This window comes from Halichondria panicea, chromosome 13, assembly GCF_963675165.1.
Source record: "Halichondria panicea chromosome 13, odHalPani1.1, whole genome shotgun sequence".
NCBI classification, from domain to species: Eukaryota; Metazoa; Porifera; class Demospongiae; order Suberitida; family Halichondriidae; genus Halichondria; species Halichondria panicea.
The window spans coordinates 4,596,041-4,618,545 of record NC_087389.1 but is presented as its reverse complement, the minus strand read 5'-3'; the positions used below and the strand labels follow the sequence as shown (position 1 = coordinate 4,618,545).

Below are 22,505 nucleotides of genomic sequence, written 5' to 3'. Positions count from 1 at the left end.
CTGCTCGTACGAGCGTTGTTTCTGATAGCTCAGAGGCATCAAGAGAATCTATGTTTCTCAAGCAAGGTTTACCTGAGTTACGAATAGGGGCCTAGAATCAGAGAGGTCCAAGCTTAAGCAGCCTGCTAAACTTTCTTAAAAAGAAGGCATTCAATCATCCTGAAGTTGCCCTGGGTCACTATACTTGAATCGTGCTGCATAACAACTGGCAACTCCCAGTACAAAATATGCATATAAGAAGCGCTTCACAAGGGGCCCTTGTGAAGCGCTTCTTATGTGCATCTTTTGTATACTCACTCTGTGAGAATGTTCTGTATAATTATACAAATTTCAATTATCGAAAATACTTTTACTGACCACAAATAAATGAAAATTTGACGCATGCATAGACAACTAAAGTCTATTTGTCGAGTTCAACCCTGGAAGTTCTGTGTTCAATTATGGCTTCATTTATTCTTTATGTGGATGCCTGGGACTTCTACATGGAAAATGCTAACTTTAGCTGGTTGGAGCTAACTAGCTCTACAGCATATAGATAGAAGCGCTTTTTAACAAGGAATCCAATGGCATATAAACTTTAAAGTATGACAAAGTTATGACAACTTTATGAAGGTCAAACTAGTACCACCTAACTGTTATAAAAGCTAAAACTCGGCCTGGGATCGACTACTTCGTTCTATTAAAAAATATCGGCCTAGGACCGAGGCTAATGGCCACCGGGTTGTGATAAAACAGGGAATGAGAAATGAGGAAATGAGAAATGAGGAAATGAGGAAATGAGGAAATAAGAAATAGGAAATGAAGAAATGAGACCGAGAAATGAGCTGTTAGGCAGAGCATATCTATGTGCAGAGCAAGTCTGAAGACGAAGCTAACATCTACTGAGCTACAGGTACGTACCTCCTGGTGACAAGTCTCCTGGTGCTCTGCCACCATACAGAACTTATGTTCCTCTGGTACACGGTGTGACACTCTCTACCTCTATCTACTTGTGTGCCATGTACGACTGGCATGGTTCAGACATCAGATCTACCTACGTAACGGTACTTACATGTACTGTCCTACAGTCCCACAGTCTCAAACAATTTACCTATGCGTGGCTATACTGGCAATACATTCACCGATTTCACAATCCGGTGGGCAAGTGATAGTCAATGGACTGGACTCAATGTCAACATCTACATGTAAGTAACAGCAAAGAAACTTCCAAAACTGTTTGTCAAACCAAGCAAATTCTAATCTGCCAGTCCTGTCGTAAAGCTGCAGGAAGTAATGAAATTAGTACACTGTACTGGTATCATATCCAATCTCGCTACAGGGTGAAGAAAGCAATTCCCATTACCATTAATTTTCACAAGCAATGCCTAGTGAAAGCTGATGCTACCTTTAATGAAGAAAGCTCACTGTGCCATCTGAAGCGATGGTAAAATTACAATGTGTCTGGCAACCTGTACTGTGTGGAGGTGCCACTATAATATATTTGATAACTAGTCACCTAGCTTCTTGGCTGATATCAGTCATTACTTTTGTGCATCTATATAATAATAATACAATGTCATAATTATTGTGATGAAAATTAATGCCATGGTGATGATCATAACCATAAATAATTTCTTCATTTCCTCATTTCCTATTTCTTATTTCCTCATTTCCTCATTTCTTATTTCTCATTTCCTCATTCCCTGTTTTATCACAACTCATTTCCTCATTTCTCATTCCCTGTTTTATCACAACCCGTGGCCACCCCGATAGCAACCACGTGAGCTTATCCACGTGTGGTAACGGCAGTCTCTGGTGAAAAGTGTACGTGGACCGCAGACTGGCACGGCATAATTATATTACTGAAGAACTATATGCAATGGTAAGTACCGTCTGCATGTAGGTATAACTTTTCTTGATCAAAATTAGACTCGTGTATTAATATGGCATATAATAATTTATATATACATAATTATGTTTAATACCATGACTTAACTTTACTATTATGCTTGGATGTTTTACTGGTTTAATTCATCTGAGTTGCAATGAATAAAAGATATTTCCTCAACCGGGTCCCCTCACCCCTAGAAACACAGCAGCACAATTAATAAAAGAAGGCTTAATAGACCTAGCCATAAAACGAAAAGAGGGGATGATGGCCATAGGGATGGCAACGAGAGACGGCCTATTATTTAATTTGTTGGTGTTGGCATTGGCGTCGGCATGTTCTGTGTCGCTGCAGGGCTAGTAGCGAGTTCCCGTCATACCAGTGAGTAAATGTAATTTGTATTCCATTATGAGTATGTACGTCAAGACTGCGATGTCCGATGTCAGTACTCGTGTCAAATTAGTACTTACAGCAAGCACTCGGCTCTGCCCTCGTGCAATTAGAGGCCTTACCATTGCTTGTTGCTTGTGCTATTAATTCCAACCATAATAGCCTGTAAGGGTTGTGTTATTGATTATTATTCTATTAATTAAGGAAGATGTTGCACCCATAATTTTGTTGTACAGATGTGAGAGAATGCAGAAACAGAGAAGAACATTAAGAACTTGACACTTAACTATAATGATAATTGCCACTGAATCACTAAATTTTATCTACGTGTATATTATTCTTGTAAATCTGATACAGTTACAGCAGGTACCTATGTCTATTGCATATAACTATAATTACAGAGAAAATTAAGACATAGATATGCATACACAGCACACAACACATCATTATCATGCAACAGTTGCATTAATTGTGTGTCTGTTTGTGTGTATAGAGTCTAAGACTGCATGCTATACATGCATGCAGCTGTTCAATGATAAATGAAGTGCAAGCAAGAGGTTCTATATAATACTTCTAGCAATTTGTAGATTTGCAAAATGCTTTGTTCTCGAGTTACAGCTTACTTTGGAATGCCATTATTGTAGCCTTGTCAGTTTCAGAACAGTGCACAGTTCGTACATTATGAAAGGAGAAAAAATTATCACATTAAAGGCTATAATTGTTTAGTAACTACTGATTAAGTTTCCTTGTCGTCAAGGTTATCACGTAGTATAGTGACACGCCCCCTTCCTGCGTCCATGTGCACCCTCATCCCTGTCTTGAGTCTTTTCATTAGACCACCCGACACACCCACTATTGTGGGTAGGCCGAGTTCTCGTGCAACCACAGCTGAATGAGAGAGGAGGCTATGTGCATGTGTGAGTGTGGGTCGCGTATAGTGAGTGGGGGTAGGCGTATATGTTGGGCTTTTGGGATTGCTTTAGTGCACGTGCACGTGCACGAACATTTAACTTAATCAGAGTACCGTATTGGTTATTTTCGTATGGTGCGTACATTTTCGTATTTAGAGCATATTAAAATCCGGAAATAATGAATTCTACGTCACCATTCTGAGCTGTACGAATAATTATTGAAACTTACAATTGATAGTTCATACGAAATTTTGCACCCACAAATATATCAACGTACATGCATTGGAAGATGAAATACAGTGAAGTACCTTATAAATACCATAGAAACTGGTTATTAGCGCATGCGCTTTTAGGGTCAATAGCAGGGCTCTATACACTTATATTCGAGAATGCGCCTATAATGTAGTCATTTCAAGCCCCACCCAGTAACCGGATGTCTCTGTGATGAGAGCTGACTCGCAAGCTGGCTAGAAAGTGAGCAAGCAGGCAAGCAGGCAACCCTAACAGGATCTATATCATACCATTATGTTACAGTTCATTTTACAGTTCATTTACATCATTTAAATTCATATTTATTTTATCATATTGACCAGGAACTTGGAATAAAAGGACCTCATCCATGTCTCACATTCTCTCAGCATGATCAGACAAGGTAACAGCATGCCCAGAGAGTCTTTACAGATGGATATCACCAGCTATACAGCTATCATGCACTACAAGCTAACTATAGCTCATAGATAAACAAAATTAGCTGAATCAATTCTACTAATAACCTTCGCATAATCGGAAAAGCGCTTCAATTCGAGTATATAAAAAGCCTGCAGTTGAGCATGCGCTTAAAATAAAGATACGCTTACAGTCGAGTAAGCACTAATAATTCAGGTTCTACGGTATATCAAAGCTGCACGACATGAAGTAGCTGTACTACAGCTATTAAATGTTACATTTGCATGCAGGGAATGGTATATGAGTGCATGGGAAATGATCGATCATGCTAAAAAGGATGCCAAAAGTTCGAAGCTATCATTTGCTAGCATAGCTAACTACTAAGTAGAATAGCTGAGTTATATCAACAGATATTGCTACGTATGAGTCTGCTGAGACTGAAATGGCTGCAAAACTAGTCGAGAACAAAGAATTATTTTGCAAATCTAAGATGAAGAAAACATGCATTTTATTGATAATTGAGCAGCTGTATATAGCGTCTCTACAGACAAACGCACATGTGTTCCAAAGTTGGCCACCTCAATAATACAGCCACTCTTCACTGTATTACAATATCTGCTCTACAAAGCAGCTGCAGTGTATAATAGAACTGACCCACCTTCCCCTCTCGATGACTAGTCCTGAGCAGAGAGGATAGAGGGGGACCCAGCCGGGGTCAGTACGAGCAGTAACCAGGATCTCACCATCAAGACCCTAAAGCATTGTGTGCATAATTAATCAGTACATTCTTTTTAACTGCGTACTGAGGAGAAGTCGACCATAAATTATAATAATTATGATTACTAATACTATATATATGGTTACGAACACTTAGAAAATCAAGTCTAGCTATAGCTTGTACATGAGACTTTCAACTACCTGGTAACTGGAATTATTAATTAGGAGTTGCATTTGCTTCAGGCATACGATCATAGAAAAGCAATACTCAACCAGAACAAGTTAACGATTGAAACGACAGTATAGATTGAGTATTTCACATTCAGTGTAACATATACCATACACTAAAAGAACAAAATCTTTATGAATATTGAAACAAGTTCCTAGCTACTGTATACAAAACACTTGGTCTCACCATCATTACCGGCTACATCGTCGTGGTTATTCGAACACACACTAACACATGCATGCATGATAGACACCATAATCACCTGTGTCTCATTAATGGTATTCACGACCCTGACCACACCCTCCACTACACCAGGGCAACACGGGGTGCCCGTCAGAGTGTCGGGGTCAGCTGAGGCAGCTGTTTCCATATCTTGTAGCAGGTCAAGGTCCGTGAGTACAGCAGGGTAGAGGAGGCACGGGGTCACTGCCCCTCTCGTTATGAACCTCTCAGGGGGTGGTATACTCTGTGAGGGGCGGAGAATATTGAACTATACACAAAGAATTATCAGTTATAATGTTCCAAAGTCATCTTTTTTACAGTATAATACCGTATATATACTCAATCAGAGGCCGCGCTTGTATAAGAGCCGCACTCAAATAGTAGCCTCAGTGAACAGTGACTCAAGCATTTCTGCACGTGGCAGCCAAAAAAATTATTAATACTAGCAGCTAGCTACATGTACATAGCTACTGGGTACAGGTAGCAGCTTGTTAGTGCTTCACAAAGACTTTCTCATGGCATAGTTCAAGTTTATGAAGGTGAAAAGAACTTTTGATGACAAACTAAAGGTTGTTGGAGCTAATAAATGCCACTCTCTTAACAGTGGCCTCTCTCGAATTGTAGCCTCCTCTTCCAGCAAACTGAAACATTTAGTAGCCGTGGCTCCTGATCAAGCATATACGGTAATTATACATGACATGCGCACCTGGACTTTGAGGAGGTGTAAATAACAAAAGTTATGCAGAGTCCTAAGATTGGTAATAGATAAAAATAAAATTAATGTATATACCTTCTTGTATCCATCATATTCTTGGCGCCGTAGCTCCACAAGACCTGCAAGATGATTGGTCACTCCTCTCCCATCAACAAATGCAAATAGCTCCCCAGTAGTCAGATAAAACACGTCCTATACATGTATAGTAACACAGGTAATGTACACATAATAACTTCGAGTTGGTTATCATAATTATAAAGTGAGTGACGCACAACATTTTGATAAAATTGCACTGTAGAATGGGAGTATGTAATGTATTACAATTGTAGCAATACAAATACAAAAATACGCCATGTGACAGACAGTGTGATAATAGAGGCCTATAAGGCGACAGGTTTTGCACAGTAGATCAATAATGTCAACAATGTCTCTGGTTTCCATAGTTGATTGGATATAGAAACTGATTACGATATTGAATTACATTTTGCTGCGTCAATAAAGACACCAACATTTTTATTGCGGTGTAGTGGTAAGGTGCTTGGACTCACCACGGGCCTAGGTATAATGTATATACATTCTTTTCTTTCATCTAGTTAATATGTTGTACGCACCTGTTGGTCTTTCAGCAGTCCTAGAGCTGTCAAATTCTTCCCAATGCTCCGAAACAGTGTACGAAAGACACCGAATAATTTCGTACGAGCAAACCTCGTGTTCTCCCGGTGCCTGACCCCCCTTCTGGCGTGGAACAAAACCCAATTCAAGATGATTCTTTTGGGAAAAGGAAGAGTGGAGTTAACAACGTCCTCAGCTTTAACTCGTATCTGCTTTTCTCTCTCCTCCATATTCGATATAGAGTAATGTTTAGTACGCACGTAGCCTGGAGGGGGGTAATGAATAAAGTCTATCATCAGTATTAATTCAGCAATATAGAAAATTTATTTATTTTTGTGGCTAATTTGGCTTAAAACAAAAACAGCTAGAGAGCTCTCTTGGTGAGTTACTGAATTCTGCTTCTACACAATAGCAATAATTATGAGGGAGTTAATCCTAAAGATAAAAGTTACCTGCTATAATGTTCAGCACAAAGCTTGGGTCGTCATGCAGAGTCTTCTCTTCTAGTTTCAGCTCGTTGATACAACGGAAGCCATACTTGCTTAGAAACCTCCGAATGGACTGGACCACATTCACCTTAGACTGTGCAGTGATAGTGATAGCTAGTAAATGATACACATTATAATATACAGCCCTGTGCAGTGATGTTGATTATAATCTACTATGTGACAACTTGGTCACCCCTATGTATCGACAAGAAGGTCACCCTCTAGAACACAGCCGGGTTATTGGGCCCTAAAGTCTCTTTGGTATTGTGTTTGGACCTGTGTTAGCAGGCCACCTTTTTATTACAACGCTGTGATAACATTATTCATACAGTTTATTCGTAAAAGCATTTATGTACCTGATGCAGTGGATCTGACGAATCTTGGGTCGCTTCAGTTTTCATAGCAGCTGTTGATTGCATCTTTCTTTGCCTCAGGCCGGTCGATCTGCAGTGTGTCAGAATATGTAAGTGTACTGCTACACCGTTCCCTCAGGCTCTATAATGTCATTGGCAAGCATGCATTTTTGGGAATTAAGTAATTCACATAACAAGACATAGAATAGTTATATAGGGGCTATAGGATCGAGTTGTAGTATTATATTTTTAAACTAGATTCAAATTATAGGATGAGCCCTTTCAGATACATGTCGTTGTTTCCTTAGTAGTTCTGAAATTTAATAATCCTCACCCTATTGGCTCCACCCTGGCCCTCTCTCTGATAGCTGCCACCCTCCCTTCCTCAGCCGCGAGCATGTCCATTACCTCTGCCTGACACTGAGCAAACCACACCCTCAGCTCCTCCCTCTGCTCACACGTGTCAATATACTCGGCAATCCTCATGAGGGATTTGGTTGGCTCTGTGCTCTCAACATCTCCTACACACGGGGAGGAGGGGGGTTTGAATCATGGCTATAGTTACAAATTGGGGATACAACAAAGGCCATGCATTTCAGTAGGTCAGATTTCAGATCTTCACTAAGTAGTAGTATCTGTTCCATCTGTACATGCATGGCTGATACTTGTGGCAATCTCAATAATGGATACTGGTCTGAGAATTATTGCTAATATGTACGTAATGGATCAATACGAATCTCATTCCAGTCTTAAAGACTAACACACATGATAACATGCATGTGTACGTACCCTGTCCACAGAGGAGATCATTTTGAAGTGACTGAGCCTGCAATTAACAGAATAAATTACTTACAGAGCGCCAAGACTATTCTAATACACGTAAATGCTGTTTTGGTATACTGTACAACTGTCAAGTGCATGCAATGTGCATGAAGAGAGTAACTATCCCAAGTCAAAAGCAAACACGGCAAAATTGAAAAGTTGTTGTCATAGCTACAGCATATCTTGCGCAGATAATACTGACTGACAGTACACATCAACATCCACTCTTTCTTCCACACTCTCCGTCTCTCCTTTTCTTCCTCCCAATTTCTCACTCTCTCCCTCTTCCCCCCTTAACCAACCATCCCCTGACTGACCTTGTCTGAGTCCAGGTTCATCCACTGACCAACTAACTTCTTTAAGAGGCCAAAGAAGAGCATGACGTATGTGTCGTTCATCACTGGAACCTCCCACTTACCAATCAGGTTCTATTGGGTAAGGCAACGAAAAATTACTAATTTGCAGTAGAATAATGCAAATTTAAAGTCTCAACTTCCAATCAAGTATGAGATATTTGCTACTGTTACAGATTAGTGATAAATGGGAAATTGAAAATTTGTTTTCTGTATAGCTCTTACTATAATTATATTGCAGGGTGTATTCAAATTACAGGGACAGACCAAAATTATTTTATACGCTACCAGTAATTATGCAGTGTGTGCATGTAATGGATATAATTATAGCATGAGACAAAGTGAAATATACAGGCACAAGCCCGAGAGGGTGAGCTGCCTGTATATTTCATATAACACGAGGAATCTCATCCTAAATGTACTTTTATCGTGACTACCTTGGCCAAATTATGCCTCGAGGCTACGCGACCGAAAAATAAGGGAGTGTGTGACTTTTATTACACGTTGGTTACTTTGACAACGTGATATAAATAAGACTCACCTTATAGAGATGCTTGATATAGTCAACTTGCTCAGGGAGAGAGAGGTTGTCAAAGTCGGTTGCCAGGGCATCAGCGTAGTGGGTGTTGAAGTTAGTAAAGAATTGGCTCACTAGAGAGTCAATGTAGTAGATCTTGTGCAACATCGAAAGAAAAACCTGCATGCAGGCAGTGCATGTATAGTGCACATTACATTGTGTGTGTTGCCTTGGGCATACATGAATATGGTTTGTTTCAGCTACAACAGTAATCTACCTGCATGTGTATGTTCTTGCATTTCTAAAACTGAAGTACTGAGATGAAGGAACCTTGCCTCTTACAAAAAAACCTGTCTATTGTGATCACCCTATAAGCAGGTTCTCTCTCCAGGTTAATGGGCCACAAAGTCTCCATAATTATCATGTGTTTGGACCTCTGTTAGTGTAATACCGCCAAGTTAATGGGCCCCAAAGTTTCCATAGCTGTGTTTGGACCTGTGATAGCAGGCCACCCTCTAATACATGCAGCACTGTTGGTCTCAAGAGCGACCATGCAATACATATATATAACAGATTTACAAATTGTATGCCAATAATTGCACGTACATACGTATTTCAAGGGTCTACAAAATGCATTGTGAAAAATGCATAAAACAAGCACTCAGAGTTAGCTATCAAAATGGGCACATATCGAATTAGAGAATATATATATATCAATATGAGAGCAACCACTGATCTATGAAATCATTGGCAATCATTAGCCCACTTGAGTGTACAGGCACTGCAGTACTAGTACGCACCTACACCACACCCCCATGCATGCACCCACACACACACCTTGCTTTTGTCCCAGAGTGAGTACTTGGGTGCTGTGTCTCTTATCTTACCAAGAATGGCATCCATCTCAGGCCCCAGGTTCTACAGGAAAATAATCATGATTCATCTTCTTATATCGACAAATGAATGTTCCATCAATGCTGCCTTATGTTGCTAAAACAGTGAATTTGCTACCAAAAAGCTGTCGTTAGCAATTATAGTATGAAATGTTACACTCTCCCCACACACACACGAAACATTACCTCCTCGAAACTGTTAAGCAAACAACAGTCAGTGTGGAAACTTAAAGTACTACAATGCTCTGCGTGTGAAAAACCTTTGCAAATACGTAAGCCTAGCTATAGCTATAAATAATGAGCAGAACATTTGACAAGGATCGTGATGCCAGACAAGTACCATTTAGGTATTTGTAATCTGAAGCCATTAGCACTGGAAAAGTTCAGATGCTCGCAAAACATTCTAGCATTACGACGTGTAGCATCTTTATATAACACTCGTTACAGTACCTGTTTAACTCCCATCATAGTTTCCATGTACTTGGACGTGTCTCCAACGGGGATACAAGTGAGACAACGGTACCAGCTGATCATGTTGTAGTACACGTTGCCACGGATGAGACCCAACATGTTCTCGAGGTTAGGACGTAGTTCGGACACAATGGATGAGGGCACACCCACTTCACGGAGGGTGAGAACATACACCTGTGAGCGTTGGTAGTGTGTGTGTGTACACGTAAAGGTGTGGTGTGTATGTGTGTGTGTAAAGAGCGTGGTTACTATGGCAATGACAAAGCAAATTAGATGAAGCCCCTTAAGAATGTCACCCTAAAAGCAATTATATTACACTTTGCTATAACTTTGAATTTAATTGTAGTTACAGAACCGAAATATCTCAACAATAAATCATATTTTACAGCTCTATAATTATAATTATTATAATGCACCAAACTAGCATAAACATCACCACTCTCTGTACCTCCATGTAGACGTGAGAAATGAACGAGAACGTGAGTGGAGATGTGACTCCAGCGTAGCTCTCTACAATATTAGAATTGTCCCAGAGGAGGGGCTTGTTGCCGGGAACAGAACCGTCAAAGAAACATGTGGGAGGGAGAGTCACAATCGGTCGGGCTTGAAGACTGTAAAGCTCCGCTACAGAGAAAGTTTTTAAGACCCTTGTATCACGTATACGTTTGCAATAATATAAGCCAATTACGTAGTGCTGAAACTCATTTTAAAATCTACCATTTTTATATACTCTCTGTTGGTAGAAACCATTATTCCATGACATGTTGCTTACCTTTTTCTATGCCCCATTCAAAGTCAAGTGGAGTGCCAAACGCATCTTCCAAGTCGACTAGTAACTTAGCAATGGCCACAGCCTGCTCATCCGTCAGTGCAGCTGTCTTTTGCTGTCCCTCCTCCACACTCTCACGCCTCAGGCCACCACTAGCATCCTGCACAAACTTCTCCGGCTTCTCGGCAAGTTCTGACACCACTTTAAAGTCTTGTCGGGATACCTGTAAAACGAGATTAATGGTTACCAGAGTGAAATTAAGGTTACGGTAAAACCGTTTACTCATTAATTATTCGTGAGCTAGACCTAGTGATCGAGAGCCAGCTATAGAATGAGCTGGAAGTTATAGTCTATACTTTGTGAGTGTTTCTTGGCCTGGAAAGAAAAAACGCTTGGACCCGCCCTCCAAAAGGGTAAGAAGCATCATATATATACGAGCAAGAACACAGAGCTAAAAGTGTTTTTGGAAGTTTAAAAGGACTAGTTTGTGTAACTTGATGATCGCTCAGAGCTTCCACTTGAAAATCTTTTAACTTCTCTTAAGGATGATACACCAATATATTTATCATGTATATGTGCTTCAAACTTCTATCATGGCATTTATAGTTCACAAAATCATTACGAATATTCATGAGCAAACTGTTTACTGGTAAGCACTATACAAAAGTAGCTATTTCACAATTTGTCTGTGCACCAAATCCTTCTCCTACTACCATCAGTTTGTTCCCAGGGAGGACAACAGTGAGACATGCTAATTGAGGTTTGGACATTTGACTAACGATAGTCCACGATGTCGTATTGTACTGATATACGTCCTTGGATATTATATCTCTGTTAGAGTCTCTCCCACCCACTGCCAGCAGGTGGCCATTGACAGTAACAAGTGAGAACCTGCTAAACGGCCAATGGGAAATCTTCTCCCATATTGCGGAGCTTGGCTGGGACTGAGTTAGTTGTCTTAATGAGCATTTGTACACTGAATGCTCTTCTTGGTCATCACTAGCTCGTGGGTGTATGTACACATAGTCTCCACAGATCGTTGCTGATGGTCGAGGGGTTGGTGCAGGTAGTGAGCTAACACTAGCCCATTGCATGTTCACTGTGTTCAGTATCTCGACAGTCGTAAAATAATTGAGATCATAATATCCCCCAGCCACTACAAGTGTGTTATTAGCGTACGCAGCTCCAGGCACCCTCCGTTTGGTAGGCATGGGAGGAAAGTGCAGGACCCATTTGTTGTTAATGTAACTGTAGAGTTTGTTGCTATAGCGATGTGTGTCTAACTGTCCTCCCACAGTTGTGAGCATGTCATCAACACTGACGATAGTGAAGAATTTTCTTAGGCGTTGTGGTAATGTGTGCCACTGATTGTTGCTGAACTCGTAAATAGGTTCCTTTCCAAGACATTTGAAGTATGCTTTATCTCCAACCATGGCTGATGATCCATCGCTCATAACGAAAGGTACATCAGGTAGTGACTCCCACTTCAGGATTTGAACAGGTCTCACTAACGTAGCTTGATCTTCTCTCATATCTTGCAGTTCGACTTGGTAGATTCGAGTCGATAGATCGTGAATTTCTTTGTCCTTACTTGCCAATGTTTGTCTCAGTTGAGTCATTTCTCTGTCTCGTTGATCGATGGCTTGTCGGAGAGCAGCAGTGTTGTCTTCACTTGACTGTAACTCTTGGTTAAGACTCCTCAGTTGTCTCTCCCTGGTATCGGCCTCATGTAGAAGGGTTTGATGTTCAATGTCCTTTGCGTGTAGCTGCTCATTTTTATGTGTCATCATTTCTTGATTTGCTTGTAATTGTTCAGTAATTTGCTCATCTTTCATCATTATTATCTTTTGATTTGCTTCATCTTTCTCTCTGAGTATCTGGTGCAGGTCTTGTTGGGAGCTTTCCTGGTATCGTGGGGTCCTCTTGAGAGTATCCAGTGTTTGGCAAAGCTGTTGGGAAGATGGTCGTTCAACATCTCTGTCTTTGAGGCAGTGAAGGGCAATCGGCAGTAGAGGGTGGGTGGGCTCAATCAGGCTGATGTGGGCTTGTCGTCTCTCCCATTCTGGGATTGCTATTTTAGCTTCAATTGTGCTACCTGAATTTCGTGGATCGGGAATTCGAATGCTCTCAAATCGATCTGCTGGCTTTGGAAACTGTCGAGTTGTAGTCTGAACTAAAAGCGCACCAAATGAGAAGTTGTCTAATTTCTCTGTGTACACAGGTGGTTCGTTTAGTGCCTCGGGAGACATGAATGCTGGTGTTCCCGGGCATGTGGTCATAGTACCATTTATGTCTGTGAATTTGGACATTCCGAAATCAGTGACTTTTGCTCGACTTCCTGCAACCAGTAGGACATTGTTGCTGGAGAGGTCACGATGGATGATCCCATTGGAGTGGAGAAAGGCAAGTGCTTGAGCTATGTCATAGGAGAGATTGACTTGGATGTGGTATGGAATGTCTCCAGGTGATGACTCCAGAAAGTGTGTCAGACTCTCGTCCATGAGCTCCATGAGAAGAACTGGTGCATTTGTGTCGGGATCGCGATAGGTCCCCAAGTACTGTACAATGTTGGGGTGGTTTATCCGACTCAAAAATGCACACTCCATTTCGAACCTTCTAAACGGATGTCTATGTTCTTTGCCAAGATCGGGAGCAATCATTTGGAATAACACTGGATAGAGCAGCTTGGCAGCACAGAGTAGCTGATCGCACTTGGCTTTACACACTGCTCCATAGGAGCCAGTACCAAGGGTATCGTTTTTGAAGAGTCTCACATTTCGGTATATGTATTTGTTGGCCATAGCTACTAACTTGATAGCAATATCTTAGAGAATATAATATTGTGTGCTTACCGTGCATGTGCCAGATTGATAGTGAGTTTGCATTGTATACTTACAATAGCTTTGCATAATGTACTAACATGGCAATACTAACATGGCACATGACTCTTATATCACTCCTTATTGTGTGTTGCGCGTGTATTTACCTGTACACTTACAATTATGCCCCAATGTGCATGTGCAAGCGAGGTATACGGTAGTGTGTGCATGTAGACTTCGTTAACATGTTCTCCCGCAGTACAGCCCGCAATACCTTTATGATTAGTTTTCGAGTTATGCCTAGTTTTGCTTACTTGGAATGACATTGCAGCCTTTTCAAAAGAGTGCGTAACAAATTTGTTAATCGAGTGTTGCTACTCTACTTAGTAGATATATAGTTCTGCACTAAAACGCTAGTGTGAGAGAGCTGCAAGGCACACTGCTGATGCGGCCATTAAATTTAGACTTGGTCAATCGTTTTAACAACAATCGTGGTCGATCATTACCCACTCTTTGAGTTTCCCTGTGTTTCTAGATGTGACTCTGGATGCAGCAAAATTAATTGTTAATCATGATAATAATGGTGCATAAAAACAGGAGTACATACTCATGATAGTAGCTTTTTGTAGCTTTGGCAGCCCTCCACCGAAAAATCCGCACCCACGGTGCTTTCATTTTAAGGGTATTTTCTAACATGTTTGTAGGGGTGTTGAGCTCTTATCTCTTATCTTGGTGTAGAGGGATGCTAGACAGCTAGGCTAGACAAATTAGCTAGAGACATGCTCCTAGCTATATAGGCAACAACAACTAGTTACAGACAAATTGACTTCACAGTGTAGCTTAACCAAATTCTTAGATTGAGAAGCAAAACATCAACTGACAATACAGGTAAAGTGAGGGTAAAGCAAAGTTAAAGTGAAGTGAGGCAAAAAAGGTAAACAAAACCTTAAATACGTGGAGCGGGACCCCAGACACCCGCACAACAACAAAGGGAGGAAGTGGAGCACTAACAATGTGATATCAACATCAAATCACGGTTAAGGTAGTAGTAAATATTACATATACCGTAAGGTGCTAATAAGGATCGAATAAATGTTAAGGTACATTGAGTATGAACAAGGGGAGAGTCTGTTTACAGTATAGCTATACATTCTCTGTATTCACAAAGCCAGAAAAGCCAGCAAGCTTTAGAGACAGCACTTATAATTATTGCTTTAGCTCATGAAGTGGTTAGCTCAGAGTTGTATACATAATTATGTTTAAGATGAGGCTGTGTGGACTGGTCTGTTCTCTGCTGCTGCTAATAACTTCTGCCAACACCTACTGCCCTCCTGGCTTCATCTACAACACTACTGGCAACTCTACTGGTGATGATGCGAACTGTGTGTGCAGTAAAAACATGAACGGAATTGTTGACTGTGACCAAGAGAGTGGAATAGCTCGACTGGCCATCGGTTTCTGCATAAGTTTTGATTTTGATACCAACAGCATAATTGTTGGTAAATGTCCTTATCACAATAACTACACCATTACAGAGCTGGGGACAGTTTCACTGTATGTGACCCTACCAGATGATGTGTCTGAGTTAGAACAGTTTATGTGCGGTGAATACCATTGTGGGGACTTCTTTTGTTCTGAATGTGATGATCATTTAGAATTGTCACTGATCTCTTTACTCGTTGGATTGCATCTCTTGTGATCATCATGAAACCTACCGGTAACTGTATTATACTTTGTCATACTTTTGTTTGATATTCGTTTCATGGAGAGCCCATGGAGTGTGTTCATTCTGTACTCACAGATAATCATGAACATGCTGACTTTTGACAGACACCTCTACTCTGGACTGTTGTATGCAGCTGACGATAACGCTTTTACAGCATTTGTAGTGAAACTTGTTCTTGCATTTTACGGCATTTGGAATTTGGACTTTATTCCTAACATCATTCCACCATTCTGTCTTAACATATCGAAATGGGGTAAGAGAGAACTGGTTATTGAGTATGTTGTTGCAAGCTACCCTTTAATGATAATAGCCTCTATGTACCTCTGTGTGCATCTTCACTCCCGAGATGTCAAGCTGATAGTGTGTAAAGTACTGCCTCAATTTCAAGCTCTGCTGTGGAATGAAACGAATTGTACAGAGAGTGACATCACAAACTATTGCTAACTCGTTTTCATCGTTTCTGATACTTGCATTTTCGAAAATCTTATTCGTATCTCCTTACTTGATTACACCAGGACAGACGTATGATCTAAATGGAACGACAACAAACACTACTTGGTTTTACAATGAAAGAAACTATTCGTTGTTTGGCACTAGTGACATTCCATACTTTGTGTTTACACTTATCATACTCGTGTTGTTCGTACTGCTTCCTAATGATGCTTCAGATGTTACTTTGAGCACATACGGAACATTTAATTGAATGATGTATAAAATACACATAATTATAGTTGTTAGTATATCAGCAGTGTGCGAGTTGTCACCACTCAAGAGTCTTAAGTAAAATATTGATAGAGAACAGGAAACATTGTACGTGTGTACTCGACCATGTAGTATTATTACCCCCACACACCTCAATTATGTCGATTTTTAGTAAGACAATGCACAAAATTAATGCAAATGAACTATCAAAGTGTACCAAAGAGTTAACATGAGGTTTATCAATACAAACAGAAGTGACACTCAGAGAACGGTTCTAATTAATGGGCTGGTCAATGTAATCGTTAGCGTTATCCAATCGATTAGCATCGAAATCTTTCTTGTCCGATATCAAATTTGTGCCTGTTTCAGAATCCCTCCATCGATTGTATAGCAGCTCTTTAACTTTATCTTTACGTCATATTGCACAAGGTAGTGCACTATAGCCACAACTGCTTACATTGCAAAGAAGGGTGTGGCACACAGTTATTCTTGCCGATACAACTTGTGAGTTATTTATCAATTTCACTACTACACTATAGCCTCTAGTTACTCTGAACAATCTAAACAATCGGCAAGAGATGTGGAAAAAGTTGGGTATTTTTCTATCATTTATGTTTGTTCAGCGTGGGTAGGAGATTACCAAGAGAATTCAATATCTACAATAGTTATAACTATAGAAAAATATCTTGCTAGTTACTACAGTCCAGAACATTAATTTTATATACTGGCCTTGTTTACCGTCCATACGTTGTTTCTGGGTTCTATTTGATATCCGACATGATGCTGATCGAATAGATAACCCCCAATGATTACATCGACCAGCCCCATCAGTGAGAATCAGAATAGGCTTCTTCCTAATGGTGCTTCAGATGTTAGCGATTCGAGCACATACGTGTAATGAAAAACTGCCTAGTATGTCAACAGTCTGCAAGCGAATTGTTTTACAACACAAGAGTCTTAAATGTATAATAATGAACAAACACAGAGTCTTAATGTATAATGTAGGTGTGTACATGCATGACCATGTAGTTAAATGTTCTGTAACTACCCCTACTCATACACATTAATTAATTATGTACACAAACAACTTTCAAAGATACTTGTGGGCGAGACAATGCACAACATTTACAGTAGGAGTTAACAAACAGAAGTGACATCAACAGTGACTCTCAAATATAGATTGGTCGATATGATTGTTAGGGTTGTCCAATCGATCAACATTGAAATCGTCCTTATTGTCTGATATCAAATTTGTGCCTGTTTTAGAATCCCTGGTCAATTTCCATTGATTGTAGGAGCTATAGCTAACAATACACAAGGCAGTACACTACAGCCACAACTGCTTGCATTGCAAAGAAGGGAAGGGCACATACCTATAATCTCATGATACTATAATACATTGTTCAATTAAATGTTCCGTATGTGCTCAAAGTAACATCTGAAACATCATTAGGAGGAAGCCTATTCTGATTCTTACTGATGGGCTGGTCGATGTAATCATTAGGGTTGTCCATTCGATCAGCATCGAAATCTTCCATGTCCGATATCAAGTTTGTGCCTGCTTCAGAATTCAATTCCATTGATGGTAGCAGCTCTTTAGCTTGTTGTATGCTTTGTATGTAGTGTACCCGATGAACACCAGCATGGGAGTGGTGCCCAGAATAAAGGCAAAGTAAGAACCGATGTGACTAGTCACCAGTAATGAAATAGCACCAAGCAATGCGTAAAAGAGTGATTCAACTTGGTTCATATAGAGCACCTTGTAAGGTCTAGCCAGAGTGAAGAACATTGAGCAGGCCACAAACAGCACTCCTGGTATCACCCACTGGTTGTTGGCTAGTGGGGAGAGAGGATTCACAAACGCAATATGCAGACAAATAGAGAGTGCTATGACAATTCGTAAGAGAGCATGCAATCCAGCCAGTGCTCTGAAATCTCGAATTCCCTGTTCAGTACCATCTTTGTACCAACCATAAAAGCTCTCTACAAACAACTTCACAGATAGTGGTGTTCTATTGCACCACCTTGATGCAATTGGATAGAGGATTGTCAACAAAGTAGGGAGCAGTACGAACAACGCGAGCATGGTGATTGTAAACACAAAGTATGGAATGTTAGTATGGCTAAAGAACGAATATGGTCTTTCGTTGTAAAACCAAGTAGTGTTTATTGTCGTTCCATTTAGATCATACGTGTGTACCGATATAATCAAGTAAGGAGATACAAATAATATTTTCGAAAATGCAAGTATCAGAAACGATGAAAACGAGTTAGCAATAGTTTGTGATGTCACTCTCTGTACAATTCGTTTCATTCCACAGCAGAGCTTGAAATTGAGGCAGTACTTTATAGCTTTCCATGGCCACACTATCAGCTTGAAATCTCGGGAGTGAAGATGCACACAGAGGTACATAGCGGCTATTATCATCAAAGGGTAGATTGCAGCAACATACTCAATAACCAGTTCATTCCTACCCCATTTTAAATTGTTAAGACAGAATGGTGGAATGATGTTAGGAATGAAATTCAAATTCAAAACACCGTAAAATGCAAGAACAAGTTTCACTACAAATGCTGTAAAAGTATTATCGTCAGTTGCATACAACAGTCCAGAGTAGAGGTGTCTGTCAAAAGTCAGCATGTTCACGATTATCTGTGAGTACAGAATGAACACACTCCATGGGCTCTCCATGAAGCGAATATCAAACAAAATTATGACAATGTATAGTACAGTGACTGGTACAATCCTCATAACAACCAAAGCAAAACGTCCCAGTTGGTAGTAGGTTTCATGATGATCACAAGGGATGCAATCCAACGAGTAAGAGACCATTGATGATTCTAAATGATCATCACAACAAGAACACAAGAAGCCCCTACGATGGTATTCACCGCACATAAACTGTTCTAACTCAGACACATTATCTGGTAGGGTCACATACAGTGAAACTGTTCCCAGCTCTGTAATGGTGTAGTTATTGTTATAAGGACATTTACCAATAATTGTGCTGTTGGTATCAAAATCAAAACTCATGCAGAAACCGATGGCCAGTCGAGCTACTCCACTCTCTTGGTCACAGTCAACAATTCCGTTCATGTTTTTACTGCACACACAGTTCGCATCATCACCAGTAGAGTTGCCAGTGGTGTTGTAGATGAAGCCAGGAGGGCAGTAGGTGTTGGCAGAAGTTATTAGCATCAGCAGGAAACAGACCAGTCCACAAAGCCTCATCTTGAAGAATGGAGCTAACTAACTTCTATAATTGTATTCTAAGTTCTAAAATGCTATCGGAACCACTATTTTTATATAGCTGTATCAAGAGAGCCAAAGTACTAATTTGGTAACTATAGCATTACACGCACCTTGCTTATAGAAATGTAAGACTTGGGTTAAAATAACAACAGGCAAAATAACAATTTTCTTATAAGGAAATGATGTATTGGGCAATACAAAAATTAATGTAATACTAGCTGTAACATTTCCCTAAAACATTTTCAGAAGTTAACCATGCAACTACATAAATGGTGATCATTAATCATAGCCATGTACGTACATAAGCAGGAAGCTGTAGACTGATCAACAGATCTACATATATGGTAACTTGGATTGCAAAATATGGAGAAATTCCTGCTCCTTCCTACCAGGAGCCCATAAGCAAGAGAAGGAGCAGCTAACTTCAACGTATACTCGAGGATCACGCTTCGTAATTGCCGGTGAAACCACACTTCCTTTTATGGAATCGACTAAGTGCTTGCAAACAGCAGCCCTGCATTCCGTATAACACGTGTAGGGATTCAAATACTTAGTGATGGTCATAACCGCTTACGAAACGTGATCCCCGTAGTCAGCCGCTCCTTCTCTTATTTATGGGCTCCTGTTCCTACCCATGTACATGCAGATAAAATTTTATACCCAATAAAGGATGCTTTTATAGGTACTTGCTTAGTTTAACACATTTTGAATGCACATGATCGACTCCTCTCAATTTAACAAGCACAGTTATTACTCATAAATTGCACGAATGCTCTAGAATGGCAGGGCTTTTGAATGTAATAGTTTTTGGTTTTTGGTTGAGTAAAAGGTAAAAAAAAAACCACATATTACAATGAAAGCACAGCGGGTGCTGAACAAAGCGTTCATGACTTTGCAAATCCACGAAATAAATTCAAGAAAACATGACTAGAAGCCTATAGAAGCTCTTACTTGCACTTCATTGATCTCCTTGAGCAGCTGTAGCAATCTACACACACACACACAAACACACACTACCGTATACCTTGCTTGCGCACGCGCACCGAGGCATAATAAATGCACTGAAGCCAGGCAGATCAAAGCTCGATCTGGTGAGTAATAAACTAATACTACCAGAAGTGTATGAACATAAATTTTTTACTGCAGAATGAAAAATATGAGGCCTAAAATTCACGTTCCCTGCTAACCATTTGTGATACTCACCTCGTATCTGTCCGCCTCCAGCTCTCCACTGACAAGCCCCTCCCCTAGGCCATAGACCGCCTCAACTAGTACGGCATCCTTGGTGATGGGGGAGAGAGGATGACGAGAGAACGCTACCCCACTCACAGCAGAGTTCACCATCACCTGAGTGTGTGTGTGTGTGTGTGTGTGTGTGTGTGTGTGTGTGTGTGTGTGTGTGTGAGTGGGGGAGGGTGTGTTGGGATGAGTTTACAATTATATCTCTGTATTTTGTCAAAAAATCAAAACCCCATCACGAAATTCACTTGCAACACTATACTTATGTAGTTCTGCAACAGGTATGACAGTATACAATGTGATCGAACCTGAATAATGACGGCCATTCTGAGTCCAGTAGTGGGCATCCCATTGTCAAGGCGATGTCTCATGACTCTCTCAGAGAAGCAGGAAGACCAGCATTTCTTAAGTGCTTTTAGAATCATATCTCCTCCACTCTGAAACAGGTAGCTCTCAAACTGACCTGAAAGTGAGGATAGGTTTAGTTTTTTTAAGGGACATTGAATCACTTTAATTATTGTATGGAAACGTTAACAAAAAAATTGCTCACGCATAATTATAGTAAATAGTAAACCGCTATTAGTCTTATATAGTAGTACCTACTAGTGTATAGATCCTTGTACTATGTGTAGCATTGCCTGCATGCACCCAGTTTTGAACTGATCTATACGTATAGCTACAGATGAACGTATAATTATACCAGGCATCCTTTGAACACCAGATAATTTTGAGCAAATAATTAGCAACACACAAACACATGTCATGCAGGGTCATTTTTTTTTATTCAGCTCACTCGTTATAAGAAATACGTACAGCTTTGAGTCACCTGCAAAGGAATGTGCTGACGAGTCCTCATCAGTACCACTCGACCTCACCGCCACAAACCCATCACTGTACGGAGACTGCCCCAATCTCTGAGCTATCTCATCTTTCAAACTACCTGGTACCACGGAGTCCATTATGAGTGAGCCTACACGCTCAGAGCTGCCCTTCACATCAGACGAGTCAACGGAAAGAGAGTTCTTCAATTTGTTGCCCTGTAGAATAATTATGATAGTTATAACTATCTCAATTTGGAGAGCTATTAGTAAAAACACTCATGTCTTAACGAGGTGGTTTATTGCATGTCTACAATTACAGTGGTTTCTAGCTAGATTACACTAAACCATGTAACCAAAATTAATTGGTACAAGAAACTGTATGATCTTCTTGGGGCTTGCTAGCTTTAATAATGAGCATTGTGAGATGACAAGAAAACAAACTTATAATTATATGCAAGTTGTACCATCTTAGTCTACAAGTTCTCAATGAACCTCAATGAAAACTTGCATCATGAAAACACTCAACATGCATGCATGCATGCACAATAATTTGTCACGTTCATTAATTATCATACTTGTATGAATTGAGTAAATGCCTCGGTGGTGACACAGAACCAATCAGGAACTCGACTGGCCGGCACACGTTTCCCTAACAACCAAAGGTTCCGAGCCTTTCCTCCCACCAGTGAGTGGTCACATGACTCGGAGAAAGAGTCGATTATGATAGGAATCGACGACGAATCTTGCTCAGTCACCATCATAACAACACCCTGAATCATAAAAAGCATAAGCTTATATAGCTCAAAAAAAGGACAGTGTATGAATAACTACAGTGTATGCATACCACAGCGCAGTGCAGTAGAGCTGAAAAACAGAAGAGAGCAGAGGTCCCTTTTGTACTAGATCGATTGCAGGGCTTGTAGTTCCTGGGGGGAGGGGCTGCTCGTAGG

General features: G+C 40.4%; 3 protein-coding genes across 4 annotated transcripts; all 3 read right to left on the bottom strand.

Annotated features, from left to right (window-relative positions):
- Positions 1–2,902: 2,902 nt before the first annotated feature.
- Positions 2,903–22,493, bottom strand: LOC135346094 (rifampicin phosphotransferase-like). 2 transcript variants are annotated; one of them, XM_064543592.1, is made up of 20 exons: positions 22,400–22,493; positions 22,131–22,325; positions 21,561–21,771; positions 21,043–21,197; positions 20,699–20,842; positions 10,999–11,218; positions 10,675–10,850; positions 10,206–10,400; positions 9,700–9,780; positions 8,887–9,042; positions 8,310–8,420; positions 7,960–7,996; positions 7,505–7,691; positions 7,174–7,261; positions 6,782–6,911; positions 6,329–6,594; positions 5,793–5,909; positions 5,043–5,246; positions 4,493–4,587; positions 2,903–3,162 (listed from the first exon to the last, which is right to left on the bottom strand). In XM_064543592.1, the coding sequence occupies exons 2-20, from the start codon at positions 22,314–22,316 to the stop codon at positions 2,994–2,996; spliced, it is 2,928 nt and encodes a 975-aa protein (XP_064399662.1). In that variant the 5' UTR covers positions 22,317–22,325; positions 22,400–22,493; the 3' UTR covers positions 2,903–2,993. The 2 variants fall into 2 exon arrangements, with proteins under 2 accessions (XP_064399662.1, XP_064399663.1); XM_064543593.1 differs by having other exon boundaries at positions 2,903–3,145.
- Positions 11,316–13,906, bottom strand: LOC135346096 (probable serine/threonine-protein kinase drkD). The gene has a single exon (XM_064543595.1). It carries the CDS (start codon positions 13,794–13,796, stop codon positions 11,652–11,654), a length of 2,145 nt encoding a protein of 714 aa, XP_064399665.1. The 5' UTR covers positions 13,797–13,906; the 3' UTR covers positions 11,316–11,651.
- Positions 15,352–19,684, bottom strand: LOC135346097 (uncharacterized). Its single transcript, XM_064543596.1, has one exon. The coding sequence runs from the start codon at positions 19,472–19,474 to the stop codon at positions 17,813–17,815; it is 1,662 nt and encodes a 553-aa protein (XP_064399666.1). The 5' UTR covers positions 19,475–19,684; the 3' UTR covers positions 15,352–17,812.
- Positions 22,494–22,505: the final 12 nt, after the last annotated feature.

Excerpts from the sequence above, each read along its gene's own strand:
- LOC135346096 (XM_064543595.1), bottom strand. The coding sequence starts at position 13,796 with ATGGCCAACAAATACATATACCGAAATGTGAGACTCTTCAAAAACGAT.
- LOC135346097 (XM_064543596.1), bottom strand. The coding sequence starts at position 19,474 with ATGAGGCTTTGTGGACTGGTCTGTTTCCTGCTGATGCTAATAACTTCT.
- LOC135346094 (XM_064543592.1), bottom strand. The coding sequence starts at position 22,316 with ATGATGGTGACTGAGCAAGATTCGTCGTCGATTCCTATCATAATCGAC. Across the intron at positions 8,421-8,886 it reads ATATCAAGCATCTCTATAAG|AACCTGATTGGTAAGTGGGA; the intron begins GTGAGTCTTATT and ends CTTACCCAATAG. Across the intron at positions 7,262-7,504 it reads GCCAGGGTGGAGCCAATAGG|ATCGACCGGCCTGAGGCAAA; the intron begins GTGAGGATTATT and ends GACACACTGCAG.